This window comes from Sus scrofa, chromosome 18 (assembly GCF_054392235.1).
Source record: "Sus scrofa isolate SSC_HxYL_T2T_F1_AM1 chromosome 18, Sscrofa_HxYL_maternal_Yorkshire_Landrace_v2.0, whole genome shotgun sequence".
Taxonomy (NCBI): domain Eukaryota; kingdom Metazoa; phylum Chordata; class Mammalia; order Artiodactyla; family Suidae; genus Sus; species Sus scrofa.
Genome location: NC_139400.1, coordinates 19731252 through 19752953, shown reverse-complemented (window position 1 = coordinate 19752953; position 21702 = coordinate 19731252). Strand labels below are relative to the sequence as shown.

Sequence of the window (21702 nt, the reverse complement as noted above, 5' to 3'; positions counted from 1 at the left end):
ACAAAATATCACTTGACATCAATTCAGAGCATTTATTGACATTTCCATTTAAAACGCTAGGAAAGCTGTATAAATTGTAAACATGGAAACCAAACACTTGGATAAATTATCTCAAAAACTCTACAGCACATTAGAAAACAGTGCAGCTAATTGAAGGGTAGAAACATAACCGACAAAGAGAAGGGAGGGTTCGCTTACTACATCATATACCCATACTGAAATTTAAGGGCCCGTCTGAGACCAGCAAACCATGATTGTCAAGTTCAAGTTGCAGGATTGAGGCCAAGAGCAGCCTCAATTTACTCTGCATTTCGTACATTAACACACATAACCTAGGAACAAGAGTGCAGGGAGAGTCAGAAGAACATGGACCGTGACAAAGTCGGAGGAAACAAGGGGCCGCTCCCAGAGCGGCTAAGCAGCCTTTCGTGCAAGGGTGAGGCTCGCCCCATCTCCACGCTCCCTAGATGATGCCCCGGAGGCAGCAACACTGAGCTCCTGCTGTCCTTTTCTGAAACGAGCCCTCCCTCCACTGCTTAGAGCAACTGAGCCCACTGCTGGAGCCTCTGTTCCCCGAGTGCCTTCTCCCTGCCCCCCATCTGCGGGAGGAACAGCGCAGGGAGCCTGGCTAGGACCTGGCCCTGTTCTAGTCCCACCTTGTACACTTAGGGAGTCAAGCTGTGAAGTGTGAAGTCCGGTGGGCATGAGAAAGGGCTGTTCGCGCTGCTGCAAGTCCTCCAGGAAGAGGTCGTGGAATCGGGGACCTCGAGACCCAAATCACTGCCATTTTTCCCTCTGTCCTTTCTACTTATCCCTTTCTAATTTTTTTTTCTTTCTTGTCTTTTTAGGGTCGCACCTGCGGCACATGGAGGGTCCCAGGCTAGGGGTCAAATCAGAGCTGTAGCTGCTGGCCTGTGCCACAGCCACAGCAACACCCAACCCAAGCCGAGTCCGCAACCTGCACCACAGCTCAGGGCAACGCCGGACCCTTAACCCGCTAAGCGAGGCCAGGGATGGAACCCGCGTCCTCATGGATGTTAGGTTCATTTCTACTGAGCCACAACGGGAACTCCATGCTTATCTCCTCTTTCTTTAAACGTGAAGTGGCCCCAGAGCAGAAAAACTCAGAGGAAGGAGGAAAAGCGAAGAGGCTGCACGAGTGTCTACCCTGTGGGAAAGTCATCGGGGCGGACGTGCCTCAGACGGAGACATTCCGCCTTCGTTCACCTGCTCGCGGGTTCCCAACTCTGTCTCATGTTTCCAAGGCATGTGATATTCTTCTCCTGAATGCCAATGCTGCTGCGTGTTGAGAGCCACTGTCAAGTGCACTGATCCACACACAGCAGGGGATGAGGATCGTACCGTGAGGTTTCGGTTTTCAAGTCTCTTTCATGCTCAGAGAAAGGAGTCCTGGTTTAAACACTGAAAATCACCTCCAAAGACATCAAAACCCACCCAACAGGCACACACCTCTTGTTCACTAGGTAACAAACGTCAGCCTCGTGTGGGGTATGAGTGTACTACCGCAGGTGTGCACACCATCCCCGCTCACCTGTTGTAAGAATGTCTGTTACGGTGCTGGGTTACACGTAAAAACGAAGTTCAGGTTACCGTCCCATAAAAACGTGTTTTGTGTTCAAATGGCCTACGTGCAGGTGCAGAAGTGAACTTCCTCAAGCTCCTGCCTGAGGCAAAGGGGGACAAATGGACACGGGCTTTGAGGACTTGCTCTGGAGGTAGAAATGAAATCATCGGCTAAAACATCCACCGTGAAAGCGGCTGCGATACCGGAGCCCCTCCCCACCCCCCACCCCTGAACCCGAACCAGCTTCCAACCGACAAATTCATTCGTGTCTAGGACTCTCACATGAAAAAGGATAGAGAAATGTATTTAATGATTAACTCCTGAAATACTGCAAATGCAAATCAGTGTCCACGGGACTGGTTTGGTCACTGGAACACTAAGAAATTGCACGAACGCAGTACATACCGACCCTGTACACAGTTCAACAGGAGGCTCATAAAGCACAGAATTACCTGCTTGGGCCCACAGCCTCCAGGCGTCCCTTCACCTGTGCTCTGCGTCACAGGCCTTGTGCCCTGAAAAATCTGGTTGGCAAAAACCGGCTTCGTCTGCTGCTCAAAAGCCACATACCACCGCCACGCAAACACGCGCTGAAATCCAATACAATTTGGAGGAAAACGTATAGGTAGCTGTAAAGAAGTCAAATGTATTTATTTATAACCCACTATGCTCCACAAAGGATTCAATGTAGCCGAATGGCTGAGCCCCAAGATCTGCTCCAAAGCAGCGGAGCTCGGGGGAAGTCTCACTGTTTTCACACGTGACATCGGTCCTCCCGGGGTTCCGGGTACGCGCCCCTCCCCTCCAGAATCCATCTCCTCCGCTGCAGACCTTCCTCCCAGGTCTGGTCATTTTCTCCCTGTAAGACTGCGACTGTATCTGTCCTCAAGGCATCACTCCCTCCTTTTATAAAACTCCCTCCATGGTGCACACGGGATCTTGTCTCCATAGCGTAGCCAATCAGGATCAAGGTTATTTTCAATGGCAGCTTCACCCATTTTCCACATCCTTCTCCAGGCCCTCTCCAGGCCTGCTTCAGCTCTTCTCACACCATCTCATCATGCACCTGGGAAGCGCCCGTCGTCGTTGTCATGGTTGTCGTCCTTAAAGTCAATTCTCACACTGGCTTCTTTCCACGATCCCGATGTTTCCAAATGTGCAACCTCCATTTCTCCTCCTGAGCACCTGATGCACTGATGCACAGTCAGCATATTCTACGAAGTTTCCACCGCGTTATTTTTCCTTCCATCTTTTATACCCGTCCGTGTTGTCTGATTCAGATTCTAAGATCTCAGAAGGCAGGGCTCAGGCTGGTGCCAGAAACAGCGGAAAATCAGGAGCAGAAAGATGCATAATAAATACCATTTGAAACGTAATGATGAAGGAAGTGAATTTAAAGCAAAACAGGAGGAGGAAGCGGAGTCACACGGGGCCTCTAGGTTTGCTCTGATGTTATTCTCCATTTTCACAGTGCTGTGTGCTCCCTCCTCAAGGGACATTTGCACACGTGACCACATCTGATTCTCGCAATGAGAAATCCTGGGGGGCGGGGCACGCAGGGGAGGCCCGTTCTTATTTGGCTGAAGGGGGAATGAGGCTCGGAGAAGCCACCTGACAGTCAGTGAGTGACAAAGCAGATTCTGAAAGTGGTCATTTCTCCAAACAATCTTCTCTCAAATTCTGATTCCAATGGATAGCTCGTGTTACTCACCACTTCGAACTTTTAAAGTAGGAAAAAACAACAGACGTAAAAATTAACTTTGCATTTTGCAGTGTTTCAATAAATGGAACGCCAAAGCCCCATGTGACTGCCCCAAGGTCCTTGTGTTGAAGTCAGCTGCTCGCTGAGTGTCTGAAGACCCCTCTGGGCTGGTGCTCCCCACGACAGCTAGTCTGTTCTGAGTCTGGTGATGGTAAAACTGAGTGCACGAGTGTGCACGAGAGTGTTGAGGACCCCACGGACCTCCTCACACCCAGCACACACCACCGGTTGTTTCTTTTCTGTCATCTTTGGTCTTGGTGTCGATTCAAAAGTGTATCCGCTCTAAGAATAAAAATCCAGGCAGAATCCCCTAACATCCGTTTGAAAAGGCCTCAAAACCCTGTTGCAGCCCCAGTGGAAACAGAGGCCTGTCTCTGCTGTACTGAGAGGTAACCGACTGCGTGCTCTGTGTGTGCGGACCCGTGCGACCCTAGGCAGGACGGGGAGAGGCCCACACTCACTCCATCAGCTGCCGCACAATCTGAATTCACGCGAAGCTGTCCGTAATAGACTCTGCTCGGATGATGGAGATTCTGAAGTACACATTCCGGGAACCTGGTATTTTTGATTGACATGCAAACACGAGTGGGGAGGTCTGGTATTCAACCAAGCCCGGGAGGTCAGATACCAAGTCCAGACAGGGGGCTTCGCTCCCACGCTTTTGGGGCGTGTGGGGGGAAGGCGGGGCTGAAAAGGAGTCCCATTCCTTTACCTGACATCCTCCAGAGACTTGTCCCCTGGCACCCTTGCCCCTTTCAGAGGAGTAATCATGAAAAATGGCCACATTTCAACTTCCCAGAACCAACATTTCCTGGATTCTGAGACTCTGAGTCTATACAACAGGCTTAATTTTGGAAGGGCTGAAACCTGATTCTGAATCTCAATGATTACACGCTGGGAACCTATTTTTTTAGCCGTTTCAGGGGTTTTAAAATCAGACACAGATACAGAGTCTAATTAGCCAGGGCCCCACATTCTGCCTGTGTATCTGCTATTAAATTAAAAGTATGAGTTGCTCTAATAAAATCTGCTGTTCTTCTTCATTTTGCTCAGGAACCGGAAGACAGAACAGCCCTGGGTACTCTCTTCCTTACTCTGCTTCGGGAAGTAGAGAAACGTACCCTTCGGGAGTCAGTCTCAGGGAGAGGCGGCCTCTCTCCACCAGGCCCAGAGACAGTCGCAACAGTCACGCAGCAGAGCCACGCACAATACACCCAGCGATTAGAAGCAACCCCCTCATGGTCTCAAGGCTCTTCTTTCCTGTCTTGATTCACTGCGAAGAGACCGACCAGGACTCCGCTTTGCTGCCAGGTTGGAACACAGGGGATGCGCTCACCAGGAGTGTATTCACGGACAACCAGCCAGTGGTCCTGGGATTTTTTTCTTTTTTTACACAATAATTTTTGCTCATGTATGATTCCTCATTCAAACATAATGGGGGAGCAACTCATCAGCCAAGTGCAAGGATTCACTCGGGACCCCCTGAAAGCTTCATTCTACAGGACTGGCCTTGAGAGAGAGACGCACGCCAGTGAGAGGCCACCGGTAGTTGCATGAGCCAATGAACAAACCGCAAAGACAATTAAGAGTGTAAATCTAAACTCTGATATGTATTTTGAATAACCAAATAAATATTAAGCTTTTTCTCCCATGCAGGGAGTTTGGTTTTTTTTGTTTGTTTTTTGTTTTTTGTTTTTTTTCTTTTTTTCCTTTTAGAACAAAATGAAACCTTCAAGCTTTTCTTCCATTGAGAAAGCCAAAGTTGCATTTCACGGACAAGGCTAAGGGGGCTCTTGGGGCTGTAGCACCAGAAATAGAAGGAAAACGCAGATGATGGCTTCATTTGGAATCGTCAGGCTCTACAATCTATCATTTGGTTTCTCACGAGTAGCTTTTTAAATTCCCAGTGGTGGTATTCTTGTTGTTAATATTACTATTAAAATAAGTTCCTATGGAGGAAAAGAGGGAAATCAAGCTGTTAAGAAAATGTCTTCGAATCTCTCTTCTCAGAAAACAAAGCAGCAGGTTCATCGTACAAACCAGTCTGAATCACATCTTCCCACGGAAACACTCGATCCCTTTAACCCCTACACCAGCTACACATGGTCATCTTTTGCCTTTTAAAAACGAGACTCACAGTCACTTCATGAGCTCAGAATCGCGCTCTGTCTTTCGTGAAGTGCTGCTGGCTTTTGGCCTAAAGTACAGAAACGTCAACGCTACCCAAGTGGTCACAAAAACTGCCAACGTAGAAAAAGCATGACAAGCTGTCACGGGACTTATGGCATCTTCTAAAATTGCAACCTGCTGCCTTCCTCGGGCACGTGGCCCCAGGAGATGCTCGTCCTCTGACAAACACCCGCCCGGCTGCTTTCCTTCCAGTCTTGCTTCCACAGGAAGCAGATACTTGGCAAATGCGGGAGGCGAGGCCGATCAGCTGTGGAAGTTCTGCACGGCGCTCTGCTTCTGCGAGAGCCGCAGGAGCTCCTCGCGGATCGCTTTGATGAGCGAGGCCGAGGAGTGGCCGGGCTGAAGGTCTTCCGTGGAGCTGGCGGGGTAGGCCAGCCCGGCGCCCGGCAGCCCCCGGGGCGGCAGGTTCCCGGGAGGGGCGGAGGGCTCCCGGCCTGAAGTCCTTGGCGCCTGGAAGAGCGGTGAGGACGAGTACTCCTGATGGCCGAGCACGTGTGTCTGGAAAACACGGCAAAGGTTACTGCGCGTCCCTCGGGAAAACGGGAGCCAAGATCAGGATGCAAACGGGCAGCAGGGGTGCTCTGCCCACCTCCCACCCGACAACTCAGGGCCTCCGAGAGGGCCTCCCGGACTGCGGTGCACAATAAAGAGACCCGCGGACTTAACGAGGGCCAAGTGGACACGTGCTTAAAGGTGGACAGAAAGATGAATGCACCGTCCACCCAACTGGGGAAACAGGAAGGGACCTGCAGGGCTGGACAGGGATGGAGACAGGGGTGCCCCACGGAGCGGAAGGGTCGCGAGAGGATACTGTGCAAAGAGAGAAGCAGATGCTGCCACGCAGACCAAGGGGAACAGCAACTGCCTTTGCTCTGCATCCCAAACGCAAGGAGGGCGTGATGAGGACACAGGCTGGGCCCACGGGGCGGCCACGCGATCACAGTCACTCCCCATTCTATCTGTCCGGCTGCCTTTCTTTGTGTCCGTACGTAAGTGCTCTGGAGCACCTGTGTTTTAAAAAGTCATCTGTACTGACACTGTCACAGTAGAGACGACCTGGGCATTCATTTGACAAGAATTATACTTTTTAGTAATTTTTTTTGTATTTCTCTCAGTGAAAAATCTGTCTTTGTACACACACACACACACTCACACACACACCCCATCTGCAGTTTCTCTTGTGCTAAGGGCAACCTGATAGGCTGGTAAACATGACATCGAAGCCCTAGAATGATTTCTACATTTCGTTTCTCCAAATCGTGACAAAGAGGCCCCCCCCCAAGGGAACACTGGATTTGACAGGAAAACTCAAAACACTTCATGAAACTAAGCTGGGCAGAGAAACAGCAAACTGTCAGCAAATGCAACGCAGAGACCTGACATTATAACAATGCATCTTTCAGGGGAGAATTATTCTAAAGCAAGAAGATTATTCTCTCCTCTAGAGGGGAGAAACTATTCTAAAGAGAACTTCCTTTCACGGAGCAAATGCATCCAGCCACAAAAGGAATTCAGTGCATCTGATGGAAAGACAGTGAAGTGCAACAGAAGTTGAGGCACAGTGAGAAGGATAACACAAAAAGTTTTTTTGGTTTTTTTTTTTTTTTGGCTTCTTTTTTTCAAATTCATCACTTCACTCCCCTTGGATGTGACGTTCTTGAGAAACACAAAGGAAAACATTTATAGGAATTCCCTGTGTCCATATTGATTCACTCTTATAAAGGAGTGATTAGACTGATTAAAAAACCCTCCAAAAGATGGTTTGTGTCCCCAGTATTGTGCCTGGCATAAAGACCTCTACTCGGGTGGCCATAATGGAAAGGACATTAACAAAGCCACAATCAGGCTCAAACGGTGAGCAAGCACGTCCATAAGCTCATGGATATTCACACAGAGATCACCCCAAAGATCGAGTCCAGGTTTTCACATTCACATTCACTGCTTCAAAGACAAAGGGTGGTTGCCTAGAGGAGCCGGCGAATGAGGAGCTAGTGTTTCACGGTATAGCTTCAGTTTCACAAGATCAAAAGAACCATGGAGACGGATGGTGTGATGGTTGCATAATATTATGAATGCATTTAAAACCACTGAAGTATACACTTCAAAATGGTTCAAGAGCTAAGTTTTCTGCTATGTATGCTTTATCGTAATTGGAAAAAAAAATGGGGAGAGGCGTCACAAGGTCTCTGAGCAGATTATCTGTAATAAATATTGTTTTTATTATTTTTAAGTGGTTTTGTTTTTATTGCCATGGCCGTGGCATGAGAAGTTCCCAGGCCAGGAATCAAACCCATGCTGCTGCAGTGACAATGCCAAGTCCTTAACCATCGGGCCACCAAGGAAATCCTATTTTTAAGTTATTTTTTAAAACTCACTACTCCAAGCCTGACATCTCCATCAAGAAAAAGTATATACTTTCCCAAACTTCAAGGCCAACACTCTCCCACTCTGAGCAGAGGGAATCTACCATCTAAAAACTACAAGAAAAATACACATTTAAGGAAAAGAAAGTGAGGGAGGTTAAAATTTTATGTAAGTTTTCTCTCAGCAAGTGGTGCTGGGAAAACCAGACAGCTGCCTGTAAATCAATGAAACTAGAACACACCCTCACACGATGCACAGAAATAAACTCAAAATGGCTTAAACACTTAAACATAAAACAAGACACCTTAAAACTCCTAGAGGAGAACATAGGTGAAACATTCTCTGACATCTACTGTACAAATGTTTTCTTAGGTCAGTCTCCAAAGCAATAGACATAAAACCAAAAATAAATCAATGGGACCTAATCAACTGACAAGCTTTTGTACAGCAAAGGAAACCATAAAAAAAAAAATAATAAGACAACCTATAGAATGGCAGAAAATAGTTACAAATGATGAAGTCTAATCTCCAAAATATAAAAACAACTCATACAACTCAACAGCAACAAAACAAACAACCCATTTGAAAAATGGACAGAAGACCTGAATAGACATTTCTCCAAAGAAGACATATGGAAAAATGCTCAACATTACGAATTATCGGAGAAACGCAATTCAAAACTACAATGAGGTACCAATTAACACCAGTCAGAAGGGCCATCATTAATAAATCCACAAATAACAAATGCTAGAGAGGGTGTGGAGAAAAAGGAACCCTCTGGCACTATTGGTGGGAATCGAAATTGGTACAACCACTGTGGAAAACAGTATGGAGGTACCTCAGAAAACTAAATAGAGAACCACCATAGGACCCAGCAATCCCACTCTTGGGCATATATCCAGACAAATCTTTCCTTGAAAAAGACCCTTATGTTCAGTGCAGCACTATTCGCAATAGCCAAGACATGGAAACAACCAAAATGTCCATGGACAGATGAGTGGATTAAGAAGATGTGGTATGTATACACAATGGACTATTACTAGGCCATAAAAAAGAACAAAATCATGCCATTTGTAGCAACATGGATGGAACTAGAGACTCTCATACTAAGTGAAGTCAGAAAGAGAAAGGCAAATACCATATGGAATCTAATATATGGCACAAATGAACCTTTCCATAGAAAAGAAACAAACTCGTGGACTTGGAGAAAAGACCTGTGGTTGTCAAGGGGGAGGGGGAGGGAAGGGAGGAGGGTGGGCTGGGAGTTTGGGGTTAGCAGATGCAAACCGTGACATCTGGAGTGGATGAGCAATGAGATCCTGCTGTACAGCACAGGGAACTATGTCTAGTCACTTGTGATGGAACATGATGGAGGGTAATGTGAGAAAAAGAATGTGCGGATGACTGGGGCCCTTTGCTCTACAGCAGAAATGGACAGAACACTATAACTCAACAATAAGGAAAAAAAATGTTTTTTAAACTTGATGTAAATTTACAAAGAGTTCCGCAAAGCAGAAGCAGCAGCAGCTACACTAAGTGCTTACGTCTGAATTCTCGACGATGATCCCAGCCCAAAGATACTCACAGCCTCTCTCCGGCCGGCTTCATCCTCCCCGTAAGAAGGCCAGCCTGGTCCCCCGTACTGGCCACCTCTGCCTGGTGGGATTTCCACTGGCTGAGCTCCGATTCTGCTGGCAATTCCCACCTGAGTCAGGTGCTGGATCTGGGAGCCTGGAGGGACACAGTGAGGGGTCCGGTCAACAATGCAGGGAGCAAGGCTGCCCCGGGAGACACTGCGGCTGGGACCACGGCAGTCCCTTGGGGATACCAGCGCTGCTCACACAGGGCACCAATTCCATCTCCAGAGGAGGCATTTCCTAAGAAAAACAGACGCGCTTCTTGGTTCGTGGGCTTTGACTTCCTTTCAGAACGGTCGCCCATAGTGATGTCTGCATTTTCCTGGCCAGACATCAAAGGGCTGAGAATAAGTGGCGTTATAGAGAGCCCTTCTATTCATTCCTGCAGAGGCCACAAATAAAGGTGATCTTATTTATTCAGAAGAAAGGGGTGAAAAGCTTTGGAGCCAGAAAGAACCTGAAACCTGCTGGCTCCTTCTTGCTTGTGGCTTCAAGACTCACAAGGGGCTGAAAATACAATGTGCTTCCCCCGCCACTCCCCGCCACTAACAGACAGAGCGTGTATGGTTTGTGTGAGTGTGTGTGTTTAGGGCCGCACCTGCAGCATACGGAAGTTCCCAGGCTGGAGGTCGAATCAGAGCTGTAGCCACCAGCCTACACCACAGCCACAGCACCTCGGGGCTGGAGCCGAGTTTGTGACCTACACCACAGCTCACGGCAACACTGGATCCTCAACCCACTGAGCAAGGCCTGGGATCGAACCCATGTCCTCATAGATACAAGTAAGGTTCAGTACCACTGAGCCACAACAGGAACTCCTGTATTTCAATTCAGGATGTGGAAGTACCTTTTTGTTACACTCAGACCATTTTCATAATTTAGTCATATCCTGATTAAAACTTTAAGACATGATGCCCCCCAGGCATCCTGATGGCAAAGGCAGATGGATTCTAGCGCTCATTCTACCCTTAGACAGGCCATAGTCTTCTGTGGACCAGGCTTTAAACAACACATTTTTCTCCCCCCATCGACTTCACCATATGAACACATCCCTATCCTATAGATTACAGGCGGAAAACAGATCTGTAAGTGCTGTGAAAGACACCTATGTCCGAACGCTCCAAGGACCATCTAACTCATCTCTGCTCTCAGACTGGTCCCGCGTGGGAGGTAAGGGAGGCAGCCCTCTCCACTCTCAAGTCTGGTCCCACGCCAGCTGCCTAAACAACAGCCTCTGTGAATCAAATACATTTTTGAAAATGTACCCTGTAGGAGCACCTGCAGTTCTCGAAGATTCATAACAGTTCATAACAGTATGAAAAGTAACAAAACTATCCATTCTGTTTGCCTACCAGACATTGTTTGAACACATCCTGCAAAGAACTGAAAGGTGGCACCGTGTCCTTCCCATTTTCTAAAGGGTCAGACAAGGAACGAGGGAGAAAAGCTCCCCTTTGTGTTCAATCCTTACAGCAGCTGACATCATACTTCAGACCACAGTTCAGATCCCACCTGGTACCCGGCTTTATGCAATTAATGAGACAGCACGGGCTTCCCCATGATGCAAGGGGCCCATCACGCCCAGCAGGCCTGGATCTCTGCTCCAGCTCCGCCCATGACAAGCCCCACGACCCTAGACACCCAGCGACCACTCCCGCTGAGCCTCTGCGCTTCCTTCTCAAAGGGAGATAAAAATCTACCACATGGTGGTATTTCATGGATCAAAAGACATAAAAAATAGGTCAAGTACCAAATGCACAGGAGGCAACCGGGAAATCTTAAACTCCCCTTTCTCTGGCTCTGAGTTTGTTTGTTTTGCTTTTTAGGGCCACACTCGCGGCCTATGGCAGTTCCCAGACTAGGGGTTGAACTGGAGCCATAGCTGCAGGCCTAGGGCACAGCCATAGCAATGCAGGATCCGAGCTGTGTCTGCAACCTACACCACCACTCACAGCAACATAGGATCCTTACCCGACTGAGCGAGGTCAGAGATCAAACCTGCATCCTCATGGATACTAGTCTGGTTTGTCACTGCGGAGCCACAACAGGAACTCCTGTATCAACTTTTAGGGTCACTTACTACAAACTGGGAAACCACCTTCTTTAAAATAAATGCTTGTTTTAATGCCAGAGCAGGCACTCAGAAGTAGGTCTTTCCGTTTAAGGAAGACTTCAGAGCGTTTTTCCTGGAAGAGGCATGCTGTGCATTCCCGGTGAAGGGACCGTTTTTGAGACTCCGACTCAGGAACAAACTGGAGGCCATCAGCCCTGGGATCACAGCCACCCTCTCCTTCCCCACCTCCCCTGCCCTACATCTCCACCAGGGTCCAAGGAACACAGCTCTCACCGGCGGAAGAGGCCGGTCCACGTGGGGATGCTGATACCCCGGGCAGTCTGAAATACTCTCTGCAGAGTTTAGCCAAAAAGAAATGCAAGGTAAATAGCCACACGTACCTGTGGTGCCCCCGACCGGCCGAGGCCGGGCCACTGACGGCCCCTCCTCAGAGTAGATCCCCCGGGCAGCAAACGAGGTGACTTCGGACGATGCCTGTGGCTGATGGGCTTCTGGAGGCACCAGCTCCGCAGACGGCAGCAAACCGGGGCCAAAACCTGGTCTGAAGGCAAAACACACCCCCGCATCAGGACCACACCTGCGCTGGCTCTGCTATGTAAGTCCACCCTCAGCCTAAAGAATAAGACCTATTTGTCTGTTGGCTTATTACCCATCTCCTCTTCTAGAACACAGGCTCCCTGAGGTCAGGGGCTCTTTGTATTTGCTCACTGATGAATATCCAGTGCTGAGAACCATATAGTATATATATATATAGTACATATGCTGGAACATAGCTGATGCTTGACCAATCTATCAGATGGCTGAAAAAGAAAGGCTGGAGTTTAGAGACCCCAAGAGGGTGCAGCCCAAGCTCCAATGCCCATCATCACCAGCACCTGACTTCAGGGGTGATTCCCAATCCTGGCTGCCCATCAGGGTCTCCTGGGGGAGCCCACACCGCACCCCAGAACAACTGAAACACAATCTCTTTTTTTAGTGTTAGTTCCCCAATACAATTTTTTTTTTCTGCTGTACAACAAGGTGACCCAGTTAACACATACATGTATACATTCTTTTTTCTCACATTCTCATGCTCCCTCATAAGTGACCAGACATAGTTCTCAGTGCTACACAGCAGGATCTCATGGCTAATCCATTCCAAAGGCAACAGTTTGCATCTATTAACCCCAAGCTCCCCATCCAGCCCACTCCCACCCCATCTCCCTTGGCAGCCACAAGTCTATTCTCCAAGTCCATGATTTTCTTTTCTGTGGAAAGGTTCATTTGTGCCTTATATTAGATTCCAGATATAAGTGATATCATATGGTATTTGTCTTTCTCTTTCTGACTGACTTCACTCAATATGAGAGTCTCTAGTTCCATCCACGTTGCTGCAAATGGCATGATTTTGTTCTTTTTTATGACTGAGTAGTATTCCATTGTGTATATATACCACATCTTCCTAATCCAATCATCTATCAGTAGACATCTGGGTTGTTTCCATGTCTTGGCTATTGTGAATAGAGGTGCAATGAACATGTGGGTGCATGTGTCTTTTTTAAGGAAAGTTTTGTCCGGATATATGCCCAAGAGTGGGACTGCCGGGTCACATGGTTGTTCTATGTATAGTTTTCTAAGGTACCTCCACACTGTTCTCCATAGTGGCTATACCAGCTTACATTCCCATCAACACTGCAGGAGGGTTCCCTTTTCTCCACACCCCCTCCGGCATTTTGAAACAGAATCTTTAGATGGGGCAACCCGGACACTAGTAGTTTTTAAAGCTCCACTCATGACCCTGAGGTTCATGAAGGCTGAAAACTAGTGCTCTAAAGCAGTGATTCTCAAAGTTTCAGGATCTGTCTGCACTCATAAAAATGAGGACGCCCAAGAGCCTCTGTTTATGTGGACTGTATCTATACATGGTTATTATATTCAAAAATAACACTGAGAAATTTAAAAACTCATTTTTTTTTTAGGGCCTCAACCACGGCATATGGAAGTGCCCAGGCTTGGGGTCAAAGTGGAGTTGTGGCTGCCAGCCTACACTACAGCCACAGCAACTCGGGTTCTGTCTGCAAACTACACCACAGCTCACTGCAACGGCAGATCCTTAACCCACTGAGCAAGGCTAGGGATTGAACCCACATCCTCATGGATATTAGTTAGGTTCATTTCTGCTGAGCCATGACAGGAATTCCTAAAAACTCATTTTACATAACAATATTAAACCTATTACATGTCAACATTCTTCATAAAATTAAGTATAGTTTCCAATACCTCCCCAAAAAAATTAATGAGAAGAATTGTACATTTAAAAAAAAATTGTGGGAGTTCCCATCATGGTTCAATGGAAAACAAATCTGACCAGTATCTATGACAACACAGGTTCAATCCCTGGCCTCGCTCAGTGGGTTAAGGATCCCGTGTTGCCATGAGCTGTGGTGTTGGTCACAGACACGGCTCAGACCTGGCATTGCTGTGACTGTGGTGTAGGCAGGTGGCTACAGCTCCCATTCCACCCCTAACCTAGAAACCTCCATATGCCGGGAGTGCGGGCGGCCCTAAAAAGACAAAAGAAAAGAGAGAGAGAGGGGAAGGAAGGAAGGAAGGGCTTTAAGTACTAGGATGCTATCAAGTGCACAGTGGCAGACAAAAGTTTCCAAAGTTCTAATTTTCACTGGAAAGCTCAATTTTATCACTGGCAACAAAGGCTGTCAATTATTTTCCTTGAAGAGATACACTTTGCTCATTTTCGAGGCAAGTCTGCCAGTTATTTGTTCAAAGCAAAAACCTGGCAACAGTTAGACCAGTTCCGTTCTCAGTGCAAACAAGTGCCTTTCTTTCAAAAGTCCATATTTGGCAAATATGCTTTACATGTATCTCCTCTTTTGTCACCCAGACTACTATGGACTCAAGGATCTAGGTTTAATAAAATTAATTTCTACTATTCATCAAGGACATACTAACATAAAACTGGCATTAAGAGGAGTTCCCGTCATGGTGCAGTGGTTAACGAATCCGACAAGGAACCATGAGGTTGCGGGTTCGATCCCCGGCCTTGCTCAGTCGGTTAAGGATCCGGCGTTGCCATGAGCTATGGTGTAGGTGGCAGACGCGGCTCGGATTCCATGTTGCTGTGGCTCTGGCGTAGGCCAGCGGCTACAGCTCCGATTCAACCACTAGCCCAGGAACCTCCATATGCCACAGGAGCGGCCCAAGAAATGGCAAAAAGACCAAAAAAAAAAAAAAAAACAAACAAAAAAAAACACTGGCATTAAAAAAAAATCTGTGGGGAGTTCCTATTGTGGCACAGTGGAAACAATCTGACTAGAATCCATGACGATGTGGGTTCGATCCCTGGCCTCACTCAGTGGGTTAAGGATCCAGCGATGCTGTGAGCTGTGCTGTATGTTGCAGATGCAGCTCAGATCCCCCACTGCTGTGGCTGTGGTGTAGCCTGGCAGCTACAGCTCCAATTCAACCCCTAGCTTGGAAACGCCCATGTGTGCAGATGCAGCCCTATAAAGTCAAAAACAAAAAAAACACCTCTCAAAAACAACTATGACTATACAGCAGTGAAGAACACTTGAGTGAGTCCGTGAACACCCGGGTACTACACCGCCAGGCACTTTCACATCCCGGTGAAAACATCAACACAATGACAAAAGTCAGATAACATCTTACTATGATGATAAAAATAGTTTTGACCTCACAGACACCTTCTGAAAGGGTCTCAAAGACCCGCTAGGGGTCTAAGAATCCCACCCTATGAACCACTCTTTTAAAAAAATTCAAGAATAAAATAGAATGATAGTTTAACTACAGCTCCTTACAAATGACAGTTAACCAGTAATTTAGTAGCTTAAACCTGTTTCATGAGAAAATACACTGACTTGCCTTTATTCTATACTGTCATTTCTGGAGTACATCTCATCAACTGAAACTCAGGCTACCTGCATCATTCCCTTTAAATAAATGTTGCTGTTTTATTATTTTTTGGAGAGTTTTTTTAGGGCTGCGCCTGTGGCATATGGAGGTTTCCAGGCTAGGGGTCCAACCGGAGCTGTAGCCACCAGCCTACACCACTGAATATCTTCAGTTAGATTTATTATATTTGATATTTTTGGGTGCTATTTTACATGGTATCTTTGAAATTGTTCTATTTTCTGTCATTGTTCATAAATAGATTGTTGCAAACTGATCTTGCAACGTTGTATGCTGCTCTCTGTAATCTTTATATCCAGCTACCTTGTAATTTAGCTGTCTTGCTGAAGTCCCTTAATTTTTACAATTCATGTGTTGTTACGTAAGGATTTTCCACTACAAAATCATGTCATCTGCGAATAATAACAGTGTTCTTTCTTTCTCCTAGTCCCTCAATTTTTTCATTTCTTTTTCTTGCCTTATCACCCAGGCGAGGCCCCTGAGGGCAAAGCTGAACAGACGGGATACAAGCAGGCATCTCTGTCTTGCTCTTGACCTCACGGGGAGAACAATATTAACCTCCCACCATTAAGTAGTATTTGCCAAGATGCTGTTTTATCCCACGACAGATGTCTACCTCTATTCGTTGTTTCCTAAGACTTTACTGCGAATGGATGCTGAATTTTCCCAAACGTTGTATCTACTGAAATGAGAAGTTTTCCTCCTTTATTCGCTTCAAAGAGGCGAATGGCAATGATTGTTTTTTGCTGTTGTTGTATTTTGGCTTTGGGGGTTTTCTGGCCAAGCCGTGTAGCAGCTTGATGTGGGATTTCCATTCCCAGACAAGGGCCTGAACCCGGGCCGAGGAGTCAAGGTCCCGAAGCCTAACCACTAGATCACCAGGCATCTCCCCAGTGATTGATTTTTTAAAGTGTTAAATCACCCTTGCGTTGCTGGACAAAAACCCAACTTGATGGTGATGCAACATCCTATTGTACATACTGGTATCCATATTTGCCAGTATTTAATTTCAAAAATGCTGTCTCTATGTTCACAAGTGAAACTGGCCTGTACTGTTTTTCCTTTCCGACAGAGCCTCCCTCTCGTCTTCGGAATCAAGGTTACGCTCGTCTCGTAAAATAGGCTGGGGGATGGGCTCTTTTTGTTTTCTGTTCTTTAGAGTTTGTATGACCTTGGTGTCTTTTCTTCCTTCAGGGTTTGGTAGAGCTCACTGGTGAAGGCCCCTGGCCCTGAAGTTTTCTTTGTGGGAAGAATTTTAATAATAATTTTAACTTCTTGGGAGTTCCTGTTGTGGCGCAGTGGTTAATGAATCCGACTAGGAACCATGAGGTTGCAGGTTCGATCCCTGGCCTTGCTCCGTGGGTTAAGGACCTGGCGTTGCCGTGAGCCGCGGTGCAGGTTGCAGACACGGCTTGGATCCTGCATTGCTGTGGCTGTGGTGTGGGCCGGTGGCTACGGCTCTGACTAGACCACTAGCCTGGGAACCTCCATGTGCCACGGGAGCAGCCCCAAAAAAGGCAAAAAAAAAAAAAAAAAAAAAAAAAAAGGCCAAAAAAAAAATGTAACTTCTTTAATATTTATAGGGCTATTTAGGTGTTCTTTCTCCAAGAACTGTTCCCTTTCAAATTTACTCACCAAAAAATGTGTTCATAAATTCTTCTTAATGTCTGTGAAATTTTTTATAAATCGAACTTTTAAGGAGATCCCATTGCAGCCCTTAAAAGAGAAATAAAAGAACAAACCTGACTTTTTAAAATCTGTCAAAACCTGGAGCTCCCTTCGTGGCTCAGCAGTTAATGAACCTGACTAGGATCCAGGAGGATGGGGGTTGAATCCCGCGTTAAGAGGGTTAAGGATCCGGTGTTGCCCTGAGCTGTGGTGTAGGTTGCAGACATGGCTCAGATCCCGCGTTGCTGTGGCTGTGGCACAGGCTGGCAGTTGTAGCTCCAATTCGACCCCTAGGCTGGGAACTTCCATATGCTGCGGATATGGCCCTAAAAGGCAGAAAAAAAAAAAAAAAATCTGTCAAAACCTTAATTTCTATAAAGTGTTTGGACTAATATGTCCTTTTTCATTACTCTTATTACTAATGTTACACAGGTCATCTGATCAGCTCTCTAATGGTTTATACTTTTTTTTTTGTCTTTTTGCCTTTTCTAGGGCCACTCCCACAGCATATGGAGGTTCCCAGGCTAAGGGTCTAATCGGAGCTGTAGCCGCCAGCCTACACCACAGCAACTTGGGATCTGAGTCACATCTTTGACCTACACCACAGCTCACGGCAACGCCAGATCCTTCACTCACTGAGCAAGGCCAGGGATAGAACTCACGTCCTCATGGATACTAGTCAGATTCATCAGCCACGACGGGAACTCCATCCTTTTTTCTTTTTTTGGCTACACCCACAGTATGCAGAAGTTCCCCGGCCAGGAATCAAACCCACACCACAGTGGTGACAACACCAGATCCTTAACCTGGTGAGCCACCAGGGAACTCCCCACTGCAACTTTTTTTTTTTTAAGGTTTTAAATCAAACCTGCAACCTCATGGTTACTAGTCGGATTCGTTTCCACTGTGCCACAATGGGAACTCCACACCGCAACTTTTGACATAGTGCATTTTCAAGACTCCAAGGCACATGAGTCTGTCAAAAGTTTTGCTCAGCTTCTCAGCTGCATCCTCTGGAATCAGCAGGTATCCGTGGGAGAAAGGGGTCCAAACGTCAGGGCTCACCTCTCTGGATTTCCTGATCTTCGCCCTATACTATTTCACTGTCCTGTGAGTGTCCTGTTTTTTTTGTTTGTTCCTTTGTTTTCAAATCTTGTCCAGCTTTTCCAGTTGTCATCAGCAAATTATCTAGTCTGTCATTACTGGAAGCAGGACTTAAATTGCAACTTTTTTTCTCCTCTTCTGGTTAGACAGAGATAACACACAACTCAGAGTTTTGCATCTGCTCAGGTTAACTAAAAGAAACAAGTTTGCAAAATTTCAGAAACAGCCTGTGTGAGACAGCCTTGAGCTATTTCCTCCTAACAACCTTACCTTGATAACGGGCCCAACGGGGGGGTCATTCCATAGTCTTCATATCTCTGGAAGAAATTCAAAAGAAGATGAAGATTAAGTCAACATTTATTATAAAGTGACAACAGCAAACTTATAAATTCAGATTTGCAGGATCAACTTCCAGGAGAATTATTTTCTCATAAAAAGCTCAGGGCATCGTGCCATCAAGCAATGCCAGACGTTTCGGTTTGGGGAACGGGTCTAAGAAGCAACAACTCATTTTGAGACTTTTTTTTCTTTTGTGAAAACAGGAATCATAGGCAGACTTTCTGCATCTGCTCTTCTCTACAGGCCCATTCTCTTCGCGCCTGTATCTTCTGCTGATAAGGTGGACCTGAGTGGCCACATTTCGTACAAATGACTCTACCAACATGGGCCGTGATGGTCACCAGATCTACTGAGTGCCCAGTAGCAATTCAAATACACTTAAGCAGCTAAACAATGCAAATGCTATATAATGTTGTAGAATGCTGGAAAAAAGAGAAAAAGAAAAAGAAATAGAACCAGAAGTAAGTCTATAGAAGAGTGGTGAATTGTCGGTTTCTGACAGTGTTTTGGTACCCAGGAGGCCCAACCACACTTCCTGCCCGTGGGCTGCCTAAGGTACCCCTGCATCCTTCAGTCAGTTCTTTTTATTTGAACTCCTCTGCTCTGACCAATGGCTCTTTGTCTAAAACAAGCCAGCACCAGATTTAAAGAAACATAGAAATACGGTGCATTCCCCATGAAATCAACATAACCTAACCCTAACATGCACGGGCTCTAATTTCAACACTGCTTTTTCAGTTACTGGGAATCATTATTTTGGCCTCAGATATTTTAGCAGCATAGTAACTCTGGACAGCACCGATTCAACCCATCAGTTTAAACTAAGTGGTTGTCCAGGATCTTCCGATGCTGAGGTACTAAGTCAGCTTCGCTCTGGACCTGCTCTAACATTAGATCTTTAATTTTTTTAAGCTGCCATTTATGGGATTGTTATTTTACTAAGCATTATAGGAACACTAACTCTGACCCACGGTAACATAAAAAACTGTTCACTCCCTCTGCATACAGATGAAACACACAAAGAGGTTAAACAATTTCCTCATTTATCTTTCTGGCTCCGAAGACCGTGCTTTTAACCACTGGGCTGCACCACTCAGGATTCCTAAAGCCAGACTCTCCGTCCCCCCTTTGTGGTCTTTTCGGGGCCATACCTGCGGCATATGGAAGTTCCCAAACTAGGGGTCGAATTGGAGCTGTAACTGCTGGCCTCCACCACAGCCACAGCAATGCCAGATCTGAGCTGTCTCTGCAACCTACACCACAGCCCGTAGCCATGCTGGATCCTTAACCCACTGAGCGAGGCCAGGGATCGAACCCGCGTCCTCACGGATACTAGTCAGGTTCATTACCACTGAGCCATGACAGGAACTCCTAGACTTTCCCTCTTGAATTGACCTCTCCTTGGGGGGAGAAAGCAGGAGGTCTGGAGTCAGACAGTCTGACCAAACCACCCTCCTTCCCTTGGCCCGTTTCCTGAGGCCAAGAAGGACAGAACCGACTCTGTACCTCACAGAGGCCCGAAGGGACGATCAGACACGAAACCACATCAAATCACTCCCCCTCGGACCCTCACTGCTGCCCTCCCCTGGGCAAAGGCAGAGAGATTAGACCCTGTAGAGCTGCCCCTCTGCGGTAAACCAGCCAAAAGAGTCAGAGCAGAAGAGAGGAAGAGGAGGAGAAGGAGTGTCGATTCCTTTTCCAAACGAGTCAACAGAAACCCGAGACTGGATAAAGATTATTCACAGTGGCCCTTGTGCTTCCAGTACAGTTTGGATTTTTTAAAAGATGATCATATGCAAAATAAACGAAAAGAAAAGATCAAGGTTTAACAGCTTATCAGGATTTCAGAAAGTCTATTAAAAGATAAACTAAAAGAAAAACAATGCAAAATAGCTGTCCACTCTTTATCTGTGTTACTATCATAGCGGCAGGCCTTTCCACTCTGGTGTAGTCAGAAAAAAGGCTATTATTTTTCTAGAGGCTGCATGTCCCCAAGGAAAAGTTGGGAGTTTTTGGTCTTGGGGTTTTTTTTTTTGTTTTAATTGCAGATATTTCCTCTGTGTCGGTCACATCTGTGTAATAGTTTGTGGGACAAAAGAGCCCTTGAAGGTTTCAATCAACTAAGTGGATAAAAATCCTATTTAGTTTTTTAGAAAGTTTTTATTATAGTTGATTTATAATGATCTGTCAATTTCTGCTGAACAGCAAAGTGACCCATCTATACATATATAGACATTCTTTTTCTCACATTACCCTCCATCATGCTCCATCATAAGTGACTAGATACAGTTCCCCGTGCTGTACAGCAGGATCTCATTGCGTATCCACTCCAAATGCAATCGTTTGCATCTATGAACCCCAAACGCCCCGTCCCTCCCACTCCCTCCCCCTCCCCCCCTTGGCGCCACAAGTCTGTTCTCCAAGTCCGTGAGTTTGTTCCTTTTCTGTCGATAGGCTCATTTGTGCTGTATATGAGATTCCAGATATAAGTGACAACATGCGGTATTTGCCTTTCTCTTTCTGACTTATTGTACTTAGTATGAGAATCTCCAGTTTTAAAATGCCATTTTAACGCAGCCTTTCTTTCTATTCAGTATAAAAGAGGCCAAAAGAACAAGAAAGGCAAGTGGTGGGTGGAGTTTGGGATGTTGCCGACCGCAAGCTTTGCTCATAAAATATCTTAAGTCAAGTACTCACACCTGCTGCTTAGAGGACCACTCCAGAAAGGTTAACTTCACTCGGAAAAGCCGAAATACCACCTATCAAATGGCCTGACTTATCCATGTATAACATCTTTATGCTGGAGAATAGAAATGTCATTAGATGGTAAATAAAGGTTCACGGGGTAACGGAAGGCACCCCCAAATCCGCATTCCTGTGGTTTTTACTGTAGTCAGAAGCAGCCGATACACAGTGATCAGGTTCCTCCTGGCAACAAAGAGTAACTTCACAGCTAATTTATAAACATGTTGACGTTGTAGTAGATATGCCCCGATACAGCCCATGATTCTGGTTTTCCACTAGACTCAACTGTTACCACTCCCATCAAAAC

At 46.4% G+C, this 21702-nt stretch overlaps 1 protein-coding gene across 2 annotated transcripts in view; it reads right to left on the bottom strand.

Moving 5' to 3' along the window:
• Nucleotides 1-2211: 2211 nt before the first annotated feature.
• Nucleotides 2212-21702, bottom strand: part of KIAA1549 — a 154124-nt gene continuing 134633 nt past the window's right edge. For both annotated transcript variants that reach the window (XM_021078582.2, XM_085005293.1), the window contains exons 17-20: nucleotides 18582-18628; nucleotides 11993-12153; nucleotides 9487-9632; nucleotides 2212-6035 (exon numbers count right to left, since the gene is read on the bottom strand). In XM_021078582.2, coding sequence (XP_020934241.2) covers nucleotides 5781-6035; nucleotides 9487-9632; nucleotides 11993-12153; nucleotides 18582-18628 — 609 coding nt within the window. In that variant the 3' untranslated portion in view covers nucleotides 2212-5780. The remainder of the gene's footprint in view (nucleotides 6036-9486; nucleotides 9633-11992; nucleotides 12154-18581; nucleotides 18629-21702) is intronic.